Source organism: Neophocaena asiaeorientalis, unplaced genomic scaffold, assembly GCF_003031525.2.
Source record: "Neophocaena asiaeorientalis asiaeorientalis breed wild unplaced genomic scaffold, Neophocaena_asiaeorientalis_V1.1 scaffold43, whole genome shotgun sequence".
NCBI classification, from domain to species: domain Eukaryota; kingdom Metazoa; phylum Chordata; class Mammalia; order Artiodactyla; family Phocoenidae; genus Neophocaena; species Neophocaena asiaeorientalis.
This window is the reverse complement of record NW_020173674.1, coordinates 14,882,303-14,902,274: the sequence shown is the minus strand read 5'-3', so window position 1 is coordinate 14,902,274 and position 19,972 is coordinate 14,882,303. Positions and strand designations below refer to the sequence as shown.

Genomic DNA, 19,972 nt, shown 5'->3' with positions numbered 1-19,972 from the left:
GGAGTTTTTGTAATATAAAGCAGGACGCCCACACTGATGGTTTTGCACTGGTTTTTGTGACTGTTTCTTACAAAAAGAGAAAGGAACGAAGAATAAATAGTGACCGTGAGGAAAGGTGGTCTTGGTTTGGGGGCGGGGTGGGGAAGCTGGGCCGAGGCAGGAGGCTGGCAAGTGAACCGGGGAAGGGGCATTCTGGGTTCTCCCAAACCTTTAGGAGGGACAGAGCCAGGACAGCATCGTCCCAGCAGGCCCACATTACCAGCCCCGGGGACAAGGTCCTGCCACCCTCCCTCAGCTTGGCTGGCTCAGCCCCCGCGGACGCCCGGCACAAAGCCCGGCTCCAGCGCCCGGACTTCCCCCTGCCCTGCTAGCCTCCCGGGGGAAATCTATCCAACAAGCCCAGCGGTCATTAGGACAGACCATCCACCGCTTGGCGGCATGCTAGCCAGGCCTCATAGAGCATGGGTCAGCTCAGAGGACATGCCTTGGCTTGGGGGCACTGCCCACCAGCCAGGACCACTTCCCAAAGGCTGCCGTGGCTCTGGGCCTGCCTGGGGCTCGGCGGTTGGGGGCAGGATTCTGCAAAGAGGCACGAACTTCAGCCTCGAGAGACGGAGGCCAGGAGAGGACGGCCCCTCCTTAGTGTCTAGCCTCCCTTCCGCTCGGCCGAGGCTACCAGCAGTACAGCCTTGGGCGCCCAACCCGCTGGGCCTCTCTCCTCGGCTGTGTTAACAGCGGCGGTGCCGTGCTCCGCTGGGCACAGGCCGTGTCCCTGGACGTGTGGCTGCAGGGACAGCTGGGCATGGGGGAGGGCAGCGAGGCCCAGCGTGGGCAGGGCCCGGGCCCAGGGCGCAGCAGCCAGAGCTGGGCTGCACCTAAGGACCAACCATCTCGCCCCCTAAACACTCTCTTCCAAGACGGGAAGCAAGTCTGGGGCCGGGGCTGCTTCTCTCCACATCTGTCCCCAGGACATGGGGGCTGCCATTCCTGGGGTGCCGGAGGGAAGGGGGGGCGTCGGGTAAAGGACTCACGGGGGGCACACAGGCTGCTGGGCCTGCAGGGGTCTTCATCTCTGAGGGAGCCAGCTGTCGGCCTCTTCCAGGGCATCTGATGGGGGCTGGGCATGAGAGGAGGCGGCTTGCTGAAATATTTCTAATTTTTGCCCCTGCTGAGCTTGAAGAGCACCCAGTCCTACCCAGCCGGGCCCCAGAGGCACCCCAGGCCAGAGGGCAGCACCCTGGGGAGGGGGGGGAGGGTGGATAAGGGGGCTGAGCCAGGTGTACCTCGGACCCTGGAGGACATGCCAAGTGATGAAGACATGCTTCTCTCTCTTCCTCAACCACAAACCCCGTCACTTACAGGTGGCCGCCATCTGGGGTTACCCGGGTGTCCATCTGTCAGGGCCGGCCTGTGGCTGAGGCCCTTGGCAGCCTCTGGACCCAGGGCAGTTGGGAGAGGGGGCATCTAGGGGCCTTCAGGAGCTGCGTGGAGGCAGAGCAGCCAAGAGCGAGGCCCGAGGAGAGGCTGTGGCTGAGGATAAGGCCCTGCTACCTGCAGCCCACCTCACAGAAGGCGGAAGGGGAGGTGCCAGGGGTCAAAGGCGGACCCCTGCCTGCCAGCCCGCAGCGGCGCTGTGTGTTTAGGGGGCAGAGGGTCCCCTACATGTGGAGAGCGCCCGCATGGAAGGGAAGGGGCCCGGGGTCAAATTCTAAGGTTTTCCAGGCATGGGCAGAAGCCAAGTTCAGCTGCTTGGGCACTAGACTGGCTGGGGGCCTGGGGGAGAGCAAGGAGGCGGTCCACAGCCTCTCAAGAAAGAAGGGTCTTGTGACAGAGGGGCAGGAGCCTGGCCTTGGCCGGATGCCTGTGGCTCAGGCTCTTCCTCGCGCATCTGTCCAGGGGATCCAGAGGCCGAGACACCCATGAACAGGAGGCGTCACCGTGTGGGGGGAAGGATGGGGTACAGAGGCTCCATCCCTCCCCAAACCTGAGGGCCCAGGAGATCACAGCGTTCGGGGAGTGCCCAGGAGGAGAGGAAGGCGGCCACTCCTGCCTGCCTGGGGCAGGGTCCTTCCTGCCTTCTGGAACCAAAGGGAAACCGAGGTCCCCAGGCCTCCCTGCCCCAGAGGGGCCCCTGGCCCGGCGGGCGGCTACACTTTCTTGGGTTTTCGGCCGACTTGGTAATAGTAGTAAACGCTGATGGCGACAAAAAGGAGGCGGCTGGCCAGGAGCAGCAGGATCCCTAGGGACACGAGGCCCGTCTCGGCGAGTGTGGCAGTGACCACTGTGGGAGAGAGAGGCCGGGGGGGACACAGGTCAGAGGTGGGGATAGCCCTTACCCCAGCACGGGATGCCATGGGCCTCAGGGTGGCTGCCTGACTGACCCCCGCCCTGAGCTGGGGCATCCTATCAGCTGCCCAACCACAGCAGGTATGGGGGGCGATCATGTGGGCAGAACTGGTTGTGTGCCATCACACCTGTGCTGGGTCCACAAACGAGCAGTGGATTGTGGGTGCACGGGCATGTATGCAGGAGGATACAGGCACCTACCAGCTGCGTGAGCACAGGTGTGCAGGTGTACAGGTCAACCCAGCCACACGAGTCCCTCCCCCTCGCACAGGTTTTCATCGCTTCCCAGAAAACAAGTGGCAAGAGTTCGGAGGCCAGGGGCCAAGCTGCCCGCACCCTGTACCCCATCAGCTTCCCCATCACTGCCCACCTCCGACTCACCCAAGAACTGGACCGAGAAGTAGCAGGCTTCGGTGAGCAGGGTCCATCGGATGATGACCTTCTCAGCCGTGTAGAGAGCGTTCCACATGATCAGGGAGATGCCTGGGGTGGGGGGCAAAGAGGGGAGTGGGGGGCGGAGTAGCCTGATCCACCTGCCCCCTTGGGGGACGGGCAGGGGGCCTGGTGCTCCACCCTTTGACAAAGTAGCCAGGATCCCGGACATGCCCTGCCCCCACTCCCACTGCTCAAATTAAAACTCCTCCGTCATCCAACCTGACCCATAACCCGTAACACTAGCTCTCCCATTGCGTGGCTGAAGGGCCTGAAGCTGCCCCAGTCCCCACCCCCCAACCCCACCCCAGAGCTACTGGCACTGGCCCTTGAAGGTCAAGTAGAAGTGCAATTGGCACAAGGCTGGGGAAACTGCGTTGCAAAGTCGTGGAGGCCTTCTGAAACGGGGGCCTCAGGAGGTGCGGCTGGGGTCCGGGGCCCACCGTGGGATGTGGGGGAGGGAGGTTTGGAAGGCAGGCTGGATGCACCCCACAGATGACCCTGAATATCAGAGACCTGAAGGAGCTGGGACTTCAGTCTGCGGGTAATAGGGAGCCATAGAATGTTTTGGAGAAGAGGAGGGACACCCCCAGTGCTGGGTTTTAAATGCTGTCATTTAGCTTCCTAACAGGCACTGCTGCGTGTGACTCAGGTTGGAGAGGAAACAGAAGTGGTTCAAATGGGCGGTCCAAGGGCGAGGGTTTTACAGACACTGTTGATTTTGCCTCCTCCTCTGGGCTGTGAGGCCCTGGAGGGCGGAGCCTGGGCCTCTTTCATTTCTCTACCCCAATGCCTAGGTGGTGCACTGCACACAGCAGGCACTCAATAAGTGCTTTGTCCCAGATGATGCTAAGGACAGTCCCAATCCCCTGGGGACAGTCTACCAGTTGCCACAAGATGGCAGCACACACCCAGCAGAGACAGACTTGTTGGCCGAAGCGTGGGTTCTGAGAAGGGGAGCCCCTGCACAAAGAAGGCTCCCCATGTTCCCTCGGCCCCTGTGGGTCCCTCGGCTGCCTATCACCTCCCCAGAGTCTGCCCCAGCAATACTCACTGAGGAGGGCGCCGCCATAGAGGCGGATGGGGGTCTTGCTGGTCACCTGCACTCCATCAAAGACTGCATCGTAGAGCTGGTCAGGAAAGGTGAGGGCCTGCGGACAGCGGGCAGGAGGCTCAGGGTGAGGGGCTCTCTGTGGAAACTTCCCCTGGACATCTCCTTCCTTTCCCCAGTAGCAGTCCAGGATCAGGACACTAACTGCCCCCGACCCCTCCCTTCCAGGACAGAAGATCTGAGTTTCCAGTGACAAGGAGTTGGGACCACGGACCACGGGAGCTAGGATGCTCCAGGGCAGGGGAGGGGGCCAGGTCCCAGGGGAGGGGCAGGGACTCACCATGATGGCAATGCCAGAGAAGAGCACAGCAGAGACAAGCTGCCAGACCCTGGGGAGGCGTGGAGAGGAAGGTCAGAGCCACCCCAGGCCCCGCAGAACCCTTCCCTCTCCAGCCAAGATGCCCAGGGATGGCTGGTCTGGGGGAGGGAATTTGACGGGATGGAACCAAAGACAAGAGTACACAGGGACAAGGCTGATGAGCCCCTCCCCCAGCCCTGTCCCCCACCAAACTCGTAATGCTCACCTGAGGCCCAAAGGCTCCCGAACAGCAAACTTCATCTCATTGCCCAAGACCTGGCTGATCTGTGGACACAGAGGGGTCAGAGGCAACCAGGCTGAAGGCAGCTCTGCCTGCCCAGTCTACTCACCCCCTCCCAGAGGCCCCTGGATGCCCAGGTGGCTCTGCTTAGCCAAAGGGTCACCCAGGCTGGGAGGGTCACACTGAGGCACACCCTCTCTTCCTCCTCTTGACACCGGGGCTTATGGGAAGCTGAAAATACAGTGGCTGAGGATGAAAGCTCAGAGGTCTGCCAGATGTGGGCTTGAAGGCTGGCTCTGCCACTTATTGGTGTGGCCCTGGGGAAGTCCTTAACCTCTCTGAGTCTCAGTTTCCTCATCTGTAAAATGGGTTAATAACTGACCCTACATCTCCCAGGGTAAATAATGCTTATAAAGTAGCTGGTGCCATAAGAAGCAAATAATAAGGACTCAACTAATTCTAACGACCCATTTTCGTTACTGCTACATTCCTCCGACATATCCATCAGACTTCTAGAAAATATGAGCTAAATCTGGAGGCTCCCTGCAGCTGTCATGGGTCTCAGCTATTCTCCCCAAACAGTGGGCCAGATCTGCCTCCCCAAATTGGTGCTCGGAGGCAGACCCCCATGTGGCTGGTTCGAGGCCCCTCCGCCGAGCTCCGCCCACCTTGGAGCGGTGGACCTCCCCGTCGTCATCCTCCCCGCCCACGCCGAGGATCTTCCGGGTCTTCAGGCGGCTCACGAGGTCCGTCTGGCTGTGCTTCTTCATGAGAGGTGGGGGCTGCTTGGCTGCCATCTTGTCCTGGAGCCCGGCGTCTGTAGGAGGGCTGCAGGGAGACACCAGCCTCAGCCACGGGTCCTGCCCAGCTTCCAGATCTCAGAGGGCAGCCAGACCCCAGCCCAGGGCCTGGGGAGGCCTCCCCGTCAACCTGGGGCAGCAGGTGGACACTGGAGGAGGAATCTGAGGGTCCAGGTGCAGTACTGGGCTCCCTAACCACCCGACTGTGTGATTAAAAGGGTCAAGTCACTGCCCTCTCCTGGCCTCAGCTTCCTCATCTGTAAAATGTGTTAGGGCAGATGGTCCTAAGGCCTTCCAGCTCCGCCAGCCCGTCTGGCCTAAGTGGATGTGGCACACCCCAGACGACCAGGCCGGAGGGAGCCTTACAGACAGCCCTGGAGGAGGTATAGGCCCAGGACAAGGCACTCAGGCCTGGATAGACTGTACCCAAAGGTTCCTGGGGGGAGGGGGTAAACTGGGGCCTGGGTCAGCCTTGCCAGAAGAGGCAAGGGTCTACCCAAGCCTGGGTAGGGCTCCTGAGTTCTGGAGTCCAGGCCGCCACTGAACTTTTGCCCAGACAATTCCTCTGCCCAGCAATCTCTCCCACCCACCCTGCCAGACATCCTCCCTCTAACCTGCCAGCGCTGAAAACAAGGGGAGGGGGTGACCCCAGGACCCAACTGAGCCAGAGGAGGGATGGCCAGGAGAGTTGGCAGGGCTGTGGCAGCAGTTCGGGCCTTGCCCCTCCCTGCTCTCCCCTCACCCCCTCCAGGTCTGCCCACGATCCTTGATGGCCCCCAACCTCCAGCCTCCCCTCAGCTCCACCTCAGACCAGCTCTTGAGCACCTACTGTGTGCCGGGCAGTGGAGACGCTGATGTGAGTTGAGTGGCCGTCCTCACCTTCAGTCAGCACAAAATCTATGTGGAGGAGACAACAGTGTAAACCAAAGTGAGGTAAAGGTTTCCAGAAGCTGGCCCTGAGTGGGCTCCCGTGATCTTGCCGCCCTGCAAGATGGGTACTATTTACACCCATTCTACAGATGAGAAAACCAAGTTCAATGAGGCTCGATAGAAGACCGGGTTGAAAAATGGTAGTACCCCCACCCTATCACGTGCTGCACCAGTGCTGGGTGCCTCCCATATCCCTGCACCTCTTTCCCACCCACAGCTACTCTCCAGCAAGGCAGGAAAACCACCCCTGATAACAGACAAGGCTCAGAAGTTGCCTGTCCCTCAACCAGGACCTGAGGTGGGCTTGCTGGACCCCCCCCCACCCCGACCAGGCATCAGACTCAGGTCTTTGTGTGGCCCCCGGCAAGTCTCACCCTCTCAGCCCCAGCCAGAGGCAGGGCACAGAAATGTCCCCAGGTCACCTCCAGTTTTCCAGCCTCTAAGACACTAAGACCCAGTGTCTTAGAAAATAAAGCACCCAGCAAATAAACATCAGAACAAAGAATCAAACTGTGGGGTGTCTGGATAACATGGCTTTACACTGGATGAACTGGGCAGGGAGCATACCAGCTCGAGTTTGGAAATAATGGCCAAGGTCTTTAGTGAGTAACATCCAGGCCCCACTGCCCTCCTAAGCCCCCCGGCCTAGTTCCTCACCTGTAAAACAGGGGCAGCTATGCTTTCCTCTCCCACGTATATACATCCCGGGGAATGGGAGGCGGCGGCTGGTGGTGACCAGGAAGGCAGCTCAATGAATGGCCGATGCTGGGCAGCGGGGGCAGCCGCCTGGGGTAGCGAGGGTTTAACCAGGCTCCTCGGTAGGGGGCCCGGGTACTGTCACAACACCTCAGCCGCTCGTTACCACCTTCTGGTGGATCCAGGTAGAAGCTATAATCAGCCTGGCGGTCCCTCCCACTTGCCAGGTGGACCCGCGGGAGGCTGCCCCCAGGGCGCCAGCAAGCCATTGGCCCCTCACCCATCCCTCCATGAAGGAAGCCCCAGGCGGGCTGGTCGCCACCCTTCCTCTTCCGGCCTCCGCTCTGGCCTTCTAGTTGTTAATTTGCATACGGTGAAATGAACCTTCTTTGGGGTCTGTAGTTATATGAATCTTAGCACATGTATAGATCCAGGCGACCACCGCCTCCAAATCAGGACCCAGGGCAGCTGCATCACCAGTCAGACCCTCCCCTCACCTCAGGCAACTGCTGATCTGTTGTCTGTCACTGTAGTTTTGTTTCTGTTTTTTCAAATGTGTTACATAAATGGAATCATGTAGTATATAACCGTGGATACTATCATGTCTTTGAGACTCATCCAGGCTGCTGTGTACATGGACGTTCCCTTCCTCTCGGCAGGAGAGTGGGAATCCACGTACCGGTACCTGGCGTCAACATACCCGTTCGTTTACCCCGTCACTCACTGAAGGACGTCTGAGTTGTTTCAGGGTTTGACGATTATGAATAGAGCTGCTATAAACATTCACGTGCAGGTTTTGGTGTGACCATAAGTTTTCATTTCTCGGAGGTAAATACCTGGGCGTGGAATTATATTGAGTTATATGGTAAATCTACGTTTAACTCTAGAAGTGCCAGACTGCATTCCAGAGCAGTGAACCATTTCCGTTTCCCCACAATGCATGAGTGTTCCCTTACCCCCCATCCTCGCCAGCACCAGGTATGCTCAGACTTGACTTAACCCTTCATATAGGTCTCCATAGTGTTTTAACCCTTCTCACCCAGGCCGGCCAGGCTGCCTGACTCAGTCCTGCTGTGTCCCTTACTGCCCATGTTTAGTGGACAAGTCACACTGCTCTGAGCCTCGGTTTTCCCCATCTGTGAAATGGAGCTGTAATTCCCAGCTCCTCGAGATCCATGGGCAAGAGGAGAAGCTTGGTCAAGAGTACGCAGCACAGCACCTACACATTTAAATGAAAGGACTGCATTTAGTGAGGATGTGCTGTGAGCCACGTAGGGGTGGTGGGACTGGGTCCCTGCCCTTAAGTAGCTTGCAGCCTGAGTGGGGACAGGGATGCTGATCTGTCAGGCACGAATCAGGGCAAGTTGCTTCTCTGAGCCCGTCTTCTCATCTGTGAAATGGAAACAACAATCCTTACATCTTCCCTAGGCCTGGTCAAAGCAGAAACAAAGTAACGGACAGAAAGTATTTTATAAAGTGCCAGCTAACTGCTAAAGCCAGAAGAGCTTAGCTGCAGAAGCCACACTCTCTGAGTTCAAATCCCAGGGCCACCACTTCTTAGCTGTGTGCCTGTGGGCAGGTCACTTACACTCTCTGTGCCTCAGTCACCCCATCCATAGTTGGGGAAGCAAAGGGTCTTCCCTCACAGGGATGCCGTGAGAATCTAAGATGAGACCCCCGTGAAGGGCGTAAGGTAGTGCCTGGCCCGCACCAAGCGCTTGGTTGGGATGGGCACTTAGACACAGACACCCCCTCCTCCCCACGTCCCCCATGTAGCAGGGGCTCTGGGGTGGAGGCCAGGAAGCATCAGGAGAGGGGCCTAACTAGCATTTCCTAACGTCTCCACCCCTTGGACAGAGCCCCCAGACCTCAATCCCATGGCGTAAGGCTGACACTCGGGCCACAGCACTGCAGGCCTGGGCTGTGTCGGCAACCCCTGCTCAGAGGGTCGGCTGCCTTCCTCCGCCCGATGGTCCCTCCCCACCGACACAGACACAGGGCTCCCCTCGGCACCACAGGCCCAGGGCTGGTACAGAAGGGGGGCTACAGGGCAGGGTCCTGGGCTCCATTTGACTTCCGGTATCACTCCGGCACAGCCATCAGGTACCTGGGCTGGTGGGACCCACTGCGGCCGTACACAGAGCCCAGAGCCCAGCCGCAAGCTCACCACCAACAAAGGGCCCTACAGCCTCCCAGGGAAAGCGGGATCTTAAACGTCATCTCCAGGGAGCAGGGTCCCCAGCACCTGGCCCTACAGCGTTAAGTGCACTGAGCCCTGAGTCCCACTGTTCCTTCATCCGCAGGACTGGACCCCACCTGGAGAGGGCAGGCGGGCAGCTGCCACACTCACATACACACACACACGCACGTGTGCGCACAGCAGCCCCTAAGCACCCCACTGCCGAGACACACCACACACCCCCTCTGATCTGCCCATGAACTTTCCTCCCTTTCAAGGTCACTTCAGGTAGGACTGGCCCCACTGTAACCTAAGAGAGGACAGAGGACAGCTCCCCCACTCCCTCCTTGTACCCCAGCTGAACTGGCTTTGGGACAGCCAGACCTGGGTTCAGATCCTGGTTCTGTAGGACACCGCAGCTCTCCCGGCCTCAGTTGCGGCCCCTGTACAATGGGGCTGATGAGAAGGCCCACTCTGCAGAAGGGCTGGAGGAGATATAACAGGCGATACCTGTGGCAGAGTGCCCTGCCCGGACCCAGGCAGGGCCCCACTCCTTCTCCTTCCCTCTCCTCACTCAGCCGTGCACAGTGGAAAAGCCTGCCTGTTACAGCCGTCATGCTTCCTTTCCCAGGCCCCTGTGCCTCCTGAAGGGCCCCCAGGGCTCCCCGGGGGCCAGGCTGGTGCCAGGCTGCCCAAGGCTAGGGGAAGGGCTGGGAGGAGGGCTGCCCTTGCTCCTAGATGCTCACTTGGGAGGCCCTGCCAGGTATGGAGAAGGGGAAACGTGGACGGCAGCCCCCAGACCCCGTGTTCACGATCCTCTGCGTTCTGCCCCTGGCCAGCCTCTCTGACCTCAGTTCCCAATGAACTGGGAAATCACTGTCCTTTGAACAGGTGTTCTCCCTTCTGAACCACTGCCTTCCACTCCCTCCATCCCGATGCCCCCCGTTCCTCAGGGTCTTTGCATGCCCCTTCCTCCAGGGAGCCTTCCCAGGGCACAGTGCCCCTCCCCTCTCTGGACCCTCAGTGGCAGCCAGGGCCACTTCCGGACCATCCTCATCATCATTTCAGGGCTCCCCGAGACCCAGTGATCTGAAGGCAGGGCTGGTATCGTGCCCACCTGAGAGCCTCCCGCTGGCCCCGCTGGGCACAGAGGCACTTTGGCCTCAGAGGCGAATGAGGGACGGTCAGGCCAAGGCAAGCAGGTCTCCCTAACTCTACCCACAACACTCAGGATCACACTCAGTTAGACCTGGCAGGGCCCAAGGGGAGGCTCTGCTCCACACACACGCTGGACAGGCCAGAGAGCTGAGGCCCAGAGCGGACAAGCTCTGCCCCAGGCCACACGTGAGCTGGTGACCCAGGAGAGCCGGGAAGGAGCTTTGTGGTCAGGCAGAGCTGGGTTCCAGTCTGGTACCTCCTCTGGCCAGGTGACCGTGCGCAAGCAGGTCAGGGGGTGCTGAAGACTCCAGGAGAGTACATGGGGTTTTCCCTGGCATCTGGGGTGCCCAGGAATGACTGGAGGTTGGGTGAGAACGTTGGGCGAGACCCCACTACCACCTCAGAGAGCTGCAGCCATCTCTAGGTGAGTGCCACGGGGCAGGGGTTACTGATGGTTTTGTTCACCTGGCCTGGACAGCTCCAGGCATGGGAGGAGCTCGACAAAAATTTGGGACAAAGTAAAGTTGGGGGAAGGGTTTCGAGGCCCCCTGCTAGCCGAGATCTGACCCCGTGTAGCCCCTTCCTCCTTCCTCATCTGAGGCCAGAAAAGAACATCCCCAAAGAGCTCCTAGCGGCGGCAGCAAGACAGAAGGGGCCATGATGGCACAGAGGCCAAGCAGAGCCTCGAGATCGGACCAGGAAGGGAAGGGCTCATGGGGGGACGGGAGGAGTGTTACAAGTGTCAGGGGAGGGGCGGGGGCGGGCATATACTTAATGATGAGGCAAACTTGGACTCAAACCCCCAACTCTTTCTCTTAATTGCTCTGTGACCTCAGGAAAGTTACTTAACCTCTCTGAGCCTCCATTTCCTCATTTGTGAAACCACACGACAACTTCTTAGCTCACAGGGCTGTGATCAGACAGACTGAGAAAAGGCAGTGGAGGGGCCTGGTCCCTGGTATGCACTCCCCAAAGGACAGCAATTAACAATATTAAAGGGGTGGCTGTCCAGGCGCTGCCCTGGCAGCAGATCCGATGGGGCTGAGACATCTTTCCCATGCCAGTCCTGGAGGACCTCTCCCAACCCCCCTGTAGCCTTCCCAGGAAGCCCGGTTTCCACAGAAGCAGATGGACTGCAGAGCTGTCCCCTTCGTGGAGAATGTGCTACCATGAGGGCTGGCTTAGGAGGGGCTGGGGGAGGGGAAGGGGCCTGGGGCCCAGAGCACCCACCAGCCGCCGAGCCTCCGGTGATTCAGCGGGGAGTCATTGCTGTTGAGTATCAGAGCCAAGAACCACTTCCTTTGCAAACAAGACCCTCTGCTGGAGGGGCAGCATACCTGTCCCCCCACATCTGGTAAGGAGAAATGCCCCCAAAACATCCTCCCAAGGAAAGGAGGCAGGGGACCAGTACTTCTAGAGCAGGAATTCCATGTAACCCCCACAGCCCTATGAGAACAGCTGTACTATGACTCCCATTTTAGAGATGAGGAAACTAAGGCCCAAGGGACTTACGTATGTGTCTCTTGGGGGTAAGTGGCAGAGCTGAAATTCAAACTAAGTTAACTGTGCCTAACAGGATATTCAGATAGAAGCTGGTGTACGTGCACGCGTGTGCATGAGCGTGCGTGTGGTAGGGGTGTGGTGTGGTGAACACGACGTCCAAAAAGAACTAAGCTCTAAGCCATCTTCCCCATCACATCTCCCCGTGAAAGTCCCTGGCAGGTTGCCAGCATCTGAACCCCTCCCTGGGGTCCAGCCTCCTTTGGATTAAGGCCCTGTGACTCCAGCAGGACCTGGGAAGGGCAACAAAGGAGACCCATTGTTTGGTTATCACGTTGGTGCAAAATAGCTGGAAATGGGGTCTGGGACATGCAGCACAGGAGTGGGGGCAGTGAGAGACGGAGCCTCCCGGCCCTGGGCAGAGGGAAGGGGAAGCAGGGAGAGCCCCAGCAAGGGGACCATGGGGGCTGGAGGGTCCACAGCCTGCATCATCCTTCCTGTGGTCCCTTCCTGGGGCAGCCCATCAGCCCCTTGGGCGAGATGGGGTCTAAAGAACCCCCAGCCCAGAACCCTCCACCGGGGCCCTCAGGCAGAGTGAATCTCAAGGATCCAAATCTCTGGGTTCTGCATCATTAGTCCTGTGTCTTTCGGCAGATTAACTTCCTGGAGCCTCCATTTCTTCACTGTAAATGGGGTGACAATGCCTGACTTACTAGGTTGTCAGCAGGGTTGGACTAAACTAGGAAGTCACACAGCTGCTTCACCGACATTATTATCACAGTGGCCTCTGGGGTGCAGGTTTTGCCGGTGGGCGTTTCCTCAGGGTACACGGGCTAAGGGAAGAAGCTGAGGAGAGGCGGCCACGTGGCAGGGCTTCCTTGCAGTGTATCCCTTGAGAGCAGAGTGCAATTATTCTAAAGGCCAGCCTGCCTTAGGCAGCCTTGTCTCTCAAGTGGCCGGTGAGCCAGTGGAAGGCGGGGCTGCATCACCCACCTCTCTCTGTACCAGCATCACCACCGGGCTCAGGGCTCTGTGTCAAGGGCAAGGATGACAGAGTAGAACTGGCGGGGGAGGAGAACACGATGCGAGTCCTGCTGGGGTACAAACCAGTCCCCGTGACAAAGCTCTGTAGTCAAGAAAAGGATTCCACACCCCATTTCCAAGAACTCCAGGAACACAGGAGCTGGCAATACAGGACGGGTTTGACTGAAGCTGGAAGGCTGAGCCCTGAGTCACTGGGCTGGGAGACAGGACAGCTGAGGTCACCAACAGATTCTGCCGTCACAGGTAAGCCAGGGCCGGGCTCTGGGACTCAGCTTCCTCGCCTGAAAAATGGAAGTGTGGTCTCCAGGGCCCCTCCTGGCTGTGATATTCCGGATCTGGCTTCCAAACCTTGTCACTCACCAGCCACACTCCAGCTCCAGCAAAGACCCCAGCACAAGCTGCCCCGCCCCCAAGTCCTACCACCTCTCTCACCGGCTCTGGAAACACACATTTTGCTATTTCTCTACCAGTTCTCTTTCTTTCGAAGCTGCCTAATTTCCAGAAGGACAGAGGAAAGCTCACATTTTCATCACAAATATCTCCAAGCCCTCAGGGACAGAAAAAATAAACATTCCCTGCTGTGCTGGAGAGGGTGAGAGGGCAGGGCAGGACAAGGGGTAAGAAGGAGGGGACATCCCTGGGGGCCTCACCCTCTGAAACTGCTGTGTGGGCAAGGGGGTGTCCAGGCCTCGGATGGCCATCCGCTGCCACACAGAAGTCACTGAGAGGGGCTTCTCTGTCCCTACCGCCACTCACAAAGGGCAGAACACATGGAGAATTCCTGTCCTTTCCAACCCAGGAGTGGGCCAGCTTCCCCCTCAGCCCAGTGACCACATCAGGGCCCTCAAAGGCAGCTGGTGCTTCCAGATCCCATGGGGCCAGAGCTCTTGTGAAAAGGCAGTGGCCATAACCCTCTCCCCTCCCACTCCTTCCACCTCCCCCACCCCTGTAGATGCTCAGAAACTTGGAGAGGAGGAGAGAAGGACGGGAAGGGAGTTTCTGTGAAGAGATGTCCCACTATTTTGAGCCAACTTTTTCATAAGCAAGTAGTTATTTGCCCTTTGGGTGGGTTGGGGGAGGTAAGCAGAAGGGTCCCTGTACTTTTCCCAGTACCCTGATGGGCCAGAACCACAGTCCAGAACTAACCATCTCCCCCAGGGTTTGGGGGGCTCTGGCATGACTCAAAAGGCCTGTGCTGATATCCTGGCTCCACCACTTATTAGCTGCATGGCCTTGGGCCAGTGATACTACCTCTCTGGGCCTCAGTTTCCTCATCTGTTAAATGGGTGTAATAATGACACCCACCTCCCACTGATGAGAAGATGCACAAAAAACTCCTAAAACAGTTCCTGTTTATAGTGAACGCTCAAAAATAATGTTGCTCTTATTTTCAGACAAGGAAATTCAACTTCTTTGCCTCAGTTTCCCCCTTGACCATACCAACTTCAGAACAGGTCCGCTTGTAGAAGCCACATGTGGATACAGAGTGGGGTGCTTACAAGGCAGTGGCCACAGGAAGGAAATGGGAAGAGAGAGAACTCAGGTCACTCTGGCTCAGGAGGAAAATGCTGCCCTGAGTGTACTGACAACAGGTGGGCAAGGGGAACCTGGGAAGGGGGCTGGCAACAGCCTGCAGAATATGGAGCCCCTTGGGGTGCTAAGCCTGGGTGGCTCCCCTCCATATCCCCAGCACTCGGCCAGGCCTGGCCTTCGGAGGGGCACAGCCATGGTTGTGAATTAATGGTTGAGATGCAGGGTGAAGGGAAAATTATTACGGGCTAGGAGTCAGAGCATCAGGCACCCCACCCTGCGGCTGCCACTCCTGGGCAGCTTGCCCTGGGGTTACTTATGCTATCTCTGAGCATCACTGCCCTCATCTGTGAAATGGGGAGGCTTATCCCCTCTCAGCCAGCCTTGTCTCCTATCCCTTCCCCACCCGCTCACTCTACCCTAGCCACACTGGCTCCTTACAGTTCCTCAAATACAGGGGGCACATTCCAGCCTCAGGGCCTTTGCACAGGCTGTTCTCGGCCAGATCTTTAGTCCCTGAAGCTATCCCCACAGCTCACTCCCTCAAAACTTTAGCTCGTAAGTCACCTCCTCACGGAGACCTCCCTGACCACCCTATTTAAAATGGCGACCTCACCCCTGGCCTCAACACCCCCCAACACTCAACTTTTCCCCCTCACCTCCCAATATACTATATAATTTGCTTATTTACTTTATTAGTTATTTGCCCCTCCCCCACTGTGTCAGCTCCAGAAGGGCAAGAATCTTTTAATTTTGTTCACAGCTGTCTCTCAGGGCCTAGAACTGTATCTGGCACTCTGTTCATTAAGTCATTTTTGGCCCAGCCCTCACGAACATTTTGTCCAATAAATGAAAGAAAGTAAAGAGCAGTTCAGCGCTGTGTGAATATCACGGGTCACTGTCAATTCCACTGTTCCTCCCACCCCCAACCCCTGGACTGGCAGGCCCTTCCTCCAGCAGACACAGAGGGGGGCTACCATAAGATCCTGGGGGAGGGGAGGCAGTTGAGTGTGGGGCTGGAGAACTTGGGGTGCGGGTGGCGGGCCTGAGCTGTGGATCCAGGAGGTACTGACAGCCAAACATGGGTGGAGGGCTTTGGGCCTCAGCCCTCCACTCCTAATTTAGGGCAGATTAAGCTGACAGCATGTGGGCAGAAAAGGAGAAGTCAGGTCGTCTGGTTCTCAAGACAATGGGGCCAGGAGGGCACCTTGGGGGACAGAGGGCCCCTTTTACAGATGGGATAACAGAGGCCTGGAGAATACGTAGTCTTATTTACTAACAACCCAACGAGAAAAATCTTTGCTCCCCCTGGGCTAAGTGTGAGGCCCGGCTAAAAAAATGGACTCTGCCTCCCCCTGGCTCTCCAACAACCCTCTCACCTCCCTCCCCACCCCCCTCCCCCATCCCTATGTCCCTGGCACTGCGAGCTGGAGGAAGAGAGGGCGTCGGCTCCCTCTCCACAGACCACCAAGACTGGAGGTCCAAGAGGCCTCTCAGTTGGGGTGGGCATCCCTGCAGCCCCGGTGCCTTCTCCCCGCAGGGCAGCCCCACCGGGAAAAGTTTGTCTGAAGGAAATCAACCAGGAAGTGAGGGGCGGTGAGGCGGTGAGGCGGCCTTGGCCGTCGACTCTGGGCTCTGGGCTACAGAGACGCCTCGGGGTTCAAGGCCTCCACCCTCCACCCGGCTCCCGCCCCCGCCGCCTTCGCTCCCGCGTAGAAATCCGCTCCCTCCGGGGCCTCGAGGAGGCGGCGGGAGCCCGGGACGGGGTAGTGGCGGGGAAGGGCAGAGCGAGAGGACGCCGAGCTAGTGCCCAACCGTGATAGGGGCGTCGCGGGTGGGCGAGGCGGCCTGGCGGTTCCCCTACGGACCCCCGGAGTGGGTACGACTATACCGCCCAAGGCGGGCAGTCCCAGGCTATTCAGCGCCAGGACAATGGCACCACGCTGCCCCCGTCCGCTGAGCCCGTCCGCTGAGCGCGCGACTTGGGAGAGAGTGGGGAGCGTCGATCTCCACCTGTCCTTCCCCTAACCCCCTCCCAATAACTGGGGCTTAGGCTCGGCTTCCGATTCTGCTCCCCCCACCCCTGGAGACTGGGGTCTCCCGGTCTTGCTCCTCCCCCCTCCAATGTGTTCTTTATCTCTCAGCTCCAGATACCCACCCACTTTCATAGAGGGCTGGGGGCTCCAGGCGGGAGCTCCTGGCTGTCGGACGCCTCCGGTGCTCTGGCCCAGCACTCCAGCCCCCACGGTCCCCCGAACCTGAAGGTCGGGCCAGACTTATGGGCAGCGGGAACCCCGCCACCTCCAACCTCGACCCAGCAGGGGGCGAGGAAGGGGACTCGCAAGTTTGTGCCGCACACACCCCGGACCCGGGAACAATGGAGGGAGGACGGAGACAGGGATGGAGGGGGGGAGGGGACAGAGAACCGAGCGCGGGGACCGAGTCAGACCCCAGGGAGGGAGAAAATGCTTTCCGCTCGGTTTCTCCCTCGCTCCGAAGCGGAGAGCGCGAGCCCAAAAGGCGGAGGCGGAGGGCGGAATAAACCGTCCTAGAGGGAGGAGACGGCGGAGGGAGGAAGCCGGGGAAGAGAGGGAAACCGAGTCAGAGGAAAGGGAGCAAGCGGAGAGCGCGAAGGAGAGGACCTGAAGGGACTGCGGGACGGCGCCCGGGAGAACCGCGGAGGGGGGAATCCCTGGAGTCCCGGCAGAACCCTCCGGCGCCAAGAGGTGCTGGGGCGCCCGGCTCGCGCGCACGGGGTCCTCTCCTCGGCGGTTCCTGCGGCCGCAGGAGCCCCAATGGGCTGGGCTGCGCTGCGCTGCGCAGGCACCGGCCAGCTGGCGGCGGGAAGGGAAAGTGCTAGGCTCCGAAGCGGCGGCGGGGAGCAGAACTTACGTTCCTAGCGCCTGCTGGCGCCGGCGCTGCGCGGAGCTGGCGTGCCAGGGGGACTCTCGGGCCCTCGGTCGACTCACATCGCGCCGCCCGCGCCGGGCAGGGCAGGGCCGGCTGGACTACGCGCGGCGCCCAGCGCGGCGGGGCTTTGCCCGAGTCTGGCGGCCCGAGCTGGTCCCTCCTCTCAGTTCCGTGCACAAGCCAATGGCGCGCCGTCCCCTCCCACGCGCCGCGCTGCCTAGCCCCCGAGGGTGGCCGCCGGGGCGGGCGGGAGAGAAGGGTTGGGGGGACTGGGCTCCCGGGCTCCCCAGCCGAGGCTTTCCCGGAGATCGCCTGCGGGGGGCGCGCTCACGCCCCGGGGGAAGGCGGTTGGGAATCCGAACAGAGGGCCCGCGCCGCCCAGGTTAGACTTTCGTGGCAAATTCTCCAGACTGCGCCCCTTTCGTGAGACTATCAACACCCTCGTCGGTTGGCAAGCCACCTTGTCTTAAATATCCCTGGGGTATCGCCTGGGGCCTAGGCCAGTGTCTAAAACGGAAAGGAATGCTTTGGCTGGTAGATACCCAAGTGTGTAATAACACAGTTACACAGCAATGGTCCCCGTCTGCTGAGCGCCCGCTCCGTGCCAGGCACCGTGTGCTGAAGGAATTACAAGTGTTAACTCGTGCTTCTCACAACTACCTATGAGGCCGGGATGATTGCTCCCATTTTACAGACGGTGGTGGTTAATGTTTGCTTTCATTTAGTCTTCTGGCTTCCAGCCTAGGCTCACCGTTAGAAACGTCCTCCCTTGCTTGGTGTGACTTTGTCAAGTAACATGACACCATCAACACCCCCCCCACCGCCACACACACACACACACACACGCACACGCACACACTCGCACACCTTCATCCTCCAGCCTAAAATCCAGCCTCAGCTAAGTTGCTACAAATTGCAGTCAAGGCACAAAGATCTTAGCTGGGGCTCATTGGCACGTGGGGGAGGGAGGAGGCACAGTGGCAAGACCTTTTGTGTCCGCACATCCTGTGGAGGGCAAGGGGGTAAGAATGGAGTTTGGGGGTCCTGGAGGCTCTCTGGGAGCCTTTCAGCCTAAAACAACTAGATTCCTACAGCAATCCCCCCCCCACAAGATTCTGAGCTCATTTCAATCCTTTGTGACCAGTAATGTGTTTCCCCACCCCAGCTCCCACCAACCTCCTTCCTAGAAAAGAACACCTGCATCTCTTTATCTTGGCTGATGGTCACAATGGGAAGGGGCTGGAGGAAAGAGGAAGGCGAGGTTGATGACAAGCTCCATTTCGCAAGATAAGCAAAGGGGGCGGAGAAAGGTGAGTGGTTCCCCAGGCTCCTACCCGTACCTTAAGAGTTGATCAAGCAGGCTCTGGAAGCAGACTGCCCAGGTCCAAATCCTGGCTCAGCCTTTTGGAAACTGTGTGGCCATGGGCAAGTAACAACCTCTAGGTGTCTGGTTTTCTCGGTGTACAAACTGGGGGCAACCAATAGTAGGAGCACCTATGGTTGTTGTGGAGATTTAAATGGCAGCAGCCCACGCTTATTGGGCACTGACTGTACCAGGTGCTCAGGGCTGGCGTGCCAAGCAGACTCCCATTGCCCTCCCCGGAGCTGTGACTGGGCAGGAGAGGCTATGCCCTTTACACAGAAGTAAACAGGAAGTGCCTGGCTCATAGTAAGCACCCAGTGACGGTTAGCTGTCTGATTACCAAGGTAACAACTCTGATCCTGAGACAGTGCTGTGGCCCACAGTGCCACCATCCCTGCTCCCAGCCAGTGTTAGCCAATAATGAATGAATGAGTGAATGAATGAATGAGTGAATGACTATGACTACAGATCAGGATTGTTCCTAGCTTTGTTGGGTGAAGCACAGACCCCAAAGCCACCTGACTGAAGTCTCAGGGCTTGATAGTAGTCTTTGTGACAATTTAGAGTCTCAACTCACTGCCTTAACAGAGCTGGCTCAAGCAGGGATGATGAATTCATTTGTTACTCCTTCTGCCTCCCCAGCATTCTGGGCTCTGGGTTGCTGGAGGGCAGGCACCAGCCTCACTTGTGTGCAGTGTTACCCCTGATTGCCTCCCTGACTAGGAGACACAACTAATGCTCCCCTAGGTGTGACTATTGTATATACCCGAGAGCCTGACTTTTATCAATAGACGGAGGGACTTTATAACAATCGCCCCGAGATCTCCAACACAGAAGGGGCTGCTTTAGTAGTAGTGAGCACCCTGTCACTTGCAGCATGCAAGCAGAAGCCAAGGAAGAGTTGCTGAGGGTGCTACAGGAGGGGTTCATGCCTTAGGTGGTGTTTGATGTGGATAAACCTTGAGCGCTGGGTGACTTGATCCTGCGTTCTTGTCTCCCAAGCCCATCAGATGGGAGGGTGTGAGCACAAGCTGTCCCATCATCCTTCATGAAGGAGGCAATGTTGACTGGGCCCTTCCTGTGTGCCAGGCGAGGTGCTGGCTGTCAGGGCCCCAATCCCTGTCCTTGAAGAGCTTATAGCTCCTGGGAGACAGATGTACACACAAATAGTCAAGCCCAGCAATGGAAACAACTCGCAGTAACAGCCGAAGTGCTTGGGGCGCCGGAGGAGAAGGAAGAGACATTCTCCATTACCCCTGGTGTCCACTTTCCCTAAGGAGCCCATTAAAAGCTCTGTTCTCTTCCTTCCTATATGATTTTCTAAAGTGATGTGCCTCTACTTCAGAACATTCCTTAGACTGCCATTCTGCCGTTAACATTTCTGAGTCACCTCATCTTTACATTGGACATAAATGTAAAGAGGATAAAAACTGA

The 19,972-nt window shown here is 58.4% G+C and overlaps 1 protein-coding gene across 4 annotated transcripts; it reads right to left on the bottom strand.

Moving 5' to 3' along the window:
• Positions 1-34: 34 nt before the first annotated feature.
• Positions 35-18,648, bottom strand: TP53I11 (tumor protein p53 inducible protein 11). 4 transcript variants are annotated; one of them, XM_024749099.1, is made up of 8 exons: positions 18,516-18,648; positions 6,058-6,125; positions 5,097-5,256; positions 4,414-4,472; positions 4,170-4,218; positions 3,833-3,929; positions 2,728-2,829; positions 35-2,281 (listed from the first exon to the last, which is right to left on the bottom strand). In XM_024749099.1, exons 3-8 carry the CDS (start codon positions 5,223-5,225, stop codon positions 2,148-2,150), a joined length of 570 nt encoding a protein of 189 aa, XP_024604867.1. In that variant the 5' UTR covers positions 5,226-5,256; positions 6,058-6,125; positions 18,516-18,648; the 3' UTR covers positions 35-2,147. The 4 variants fall into 4 exon arrangements, with proteins under 4 accessions (XP_024604867.1, XP_024604866.1, XP_024604869.1 ...); XM_024749098.1 differs by lacking the exon at positions 18,516-18,648 and adding an exon at positions 17,158-17,361; XM_024749101.1 differs by lacking the exon at positions 18,516-18,648 and adding an exon at positions 16,424-16,461.
• Between the last annotated feature and the right edge of the window lie 1,324 nt (positions 18,649-19,972).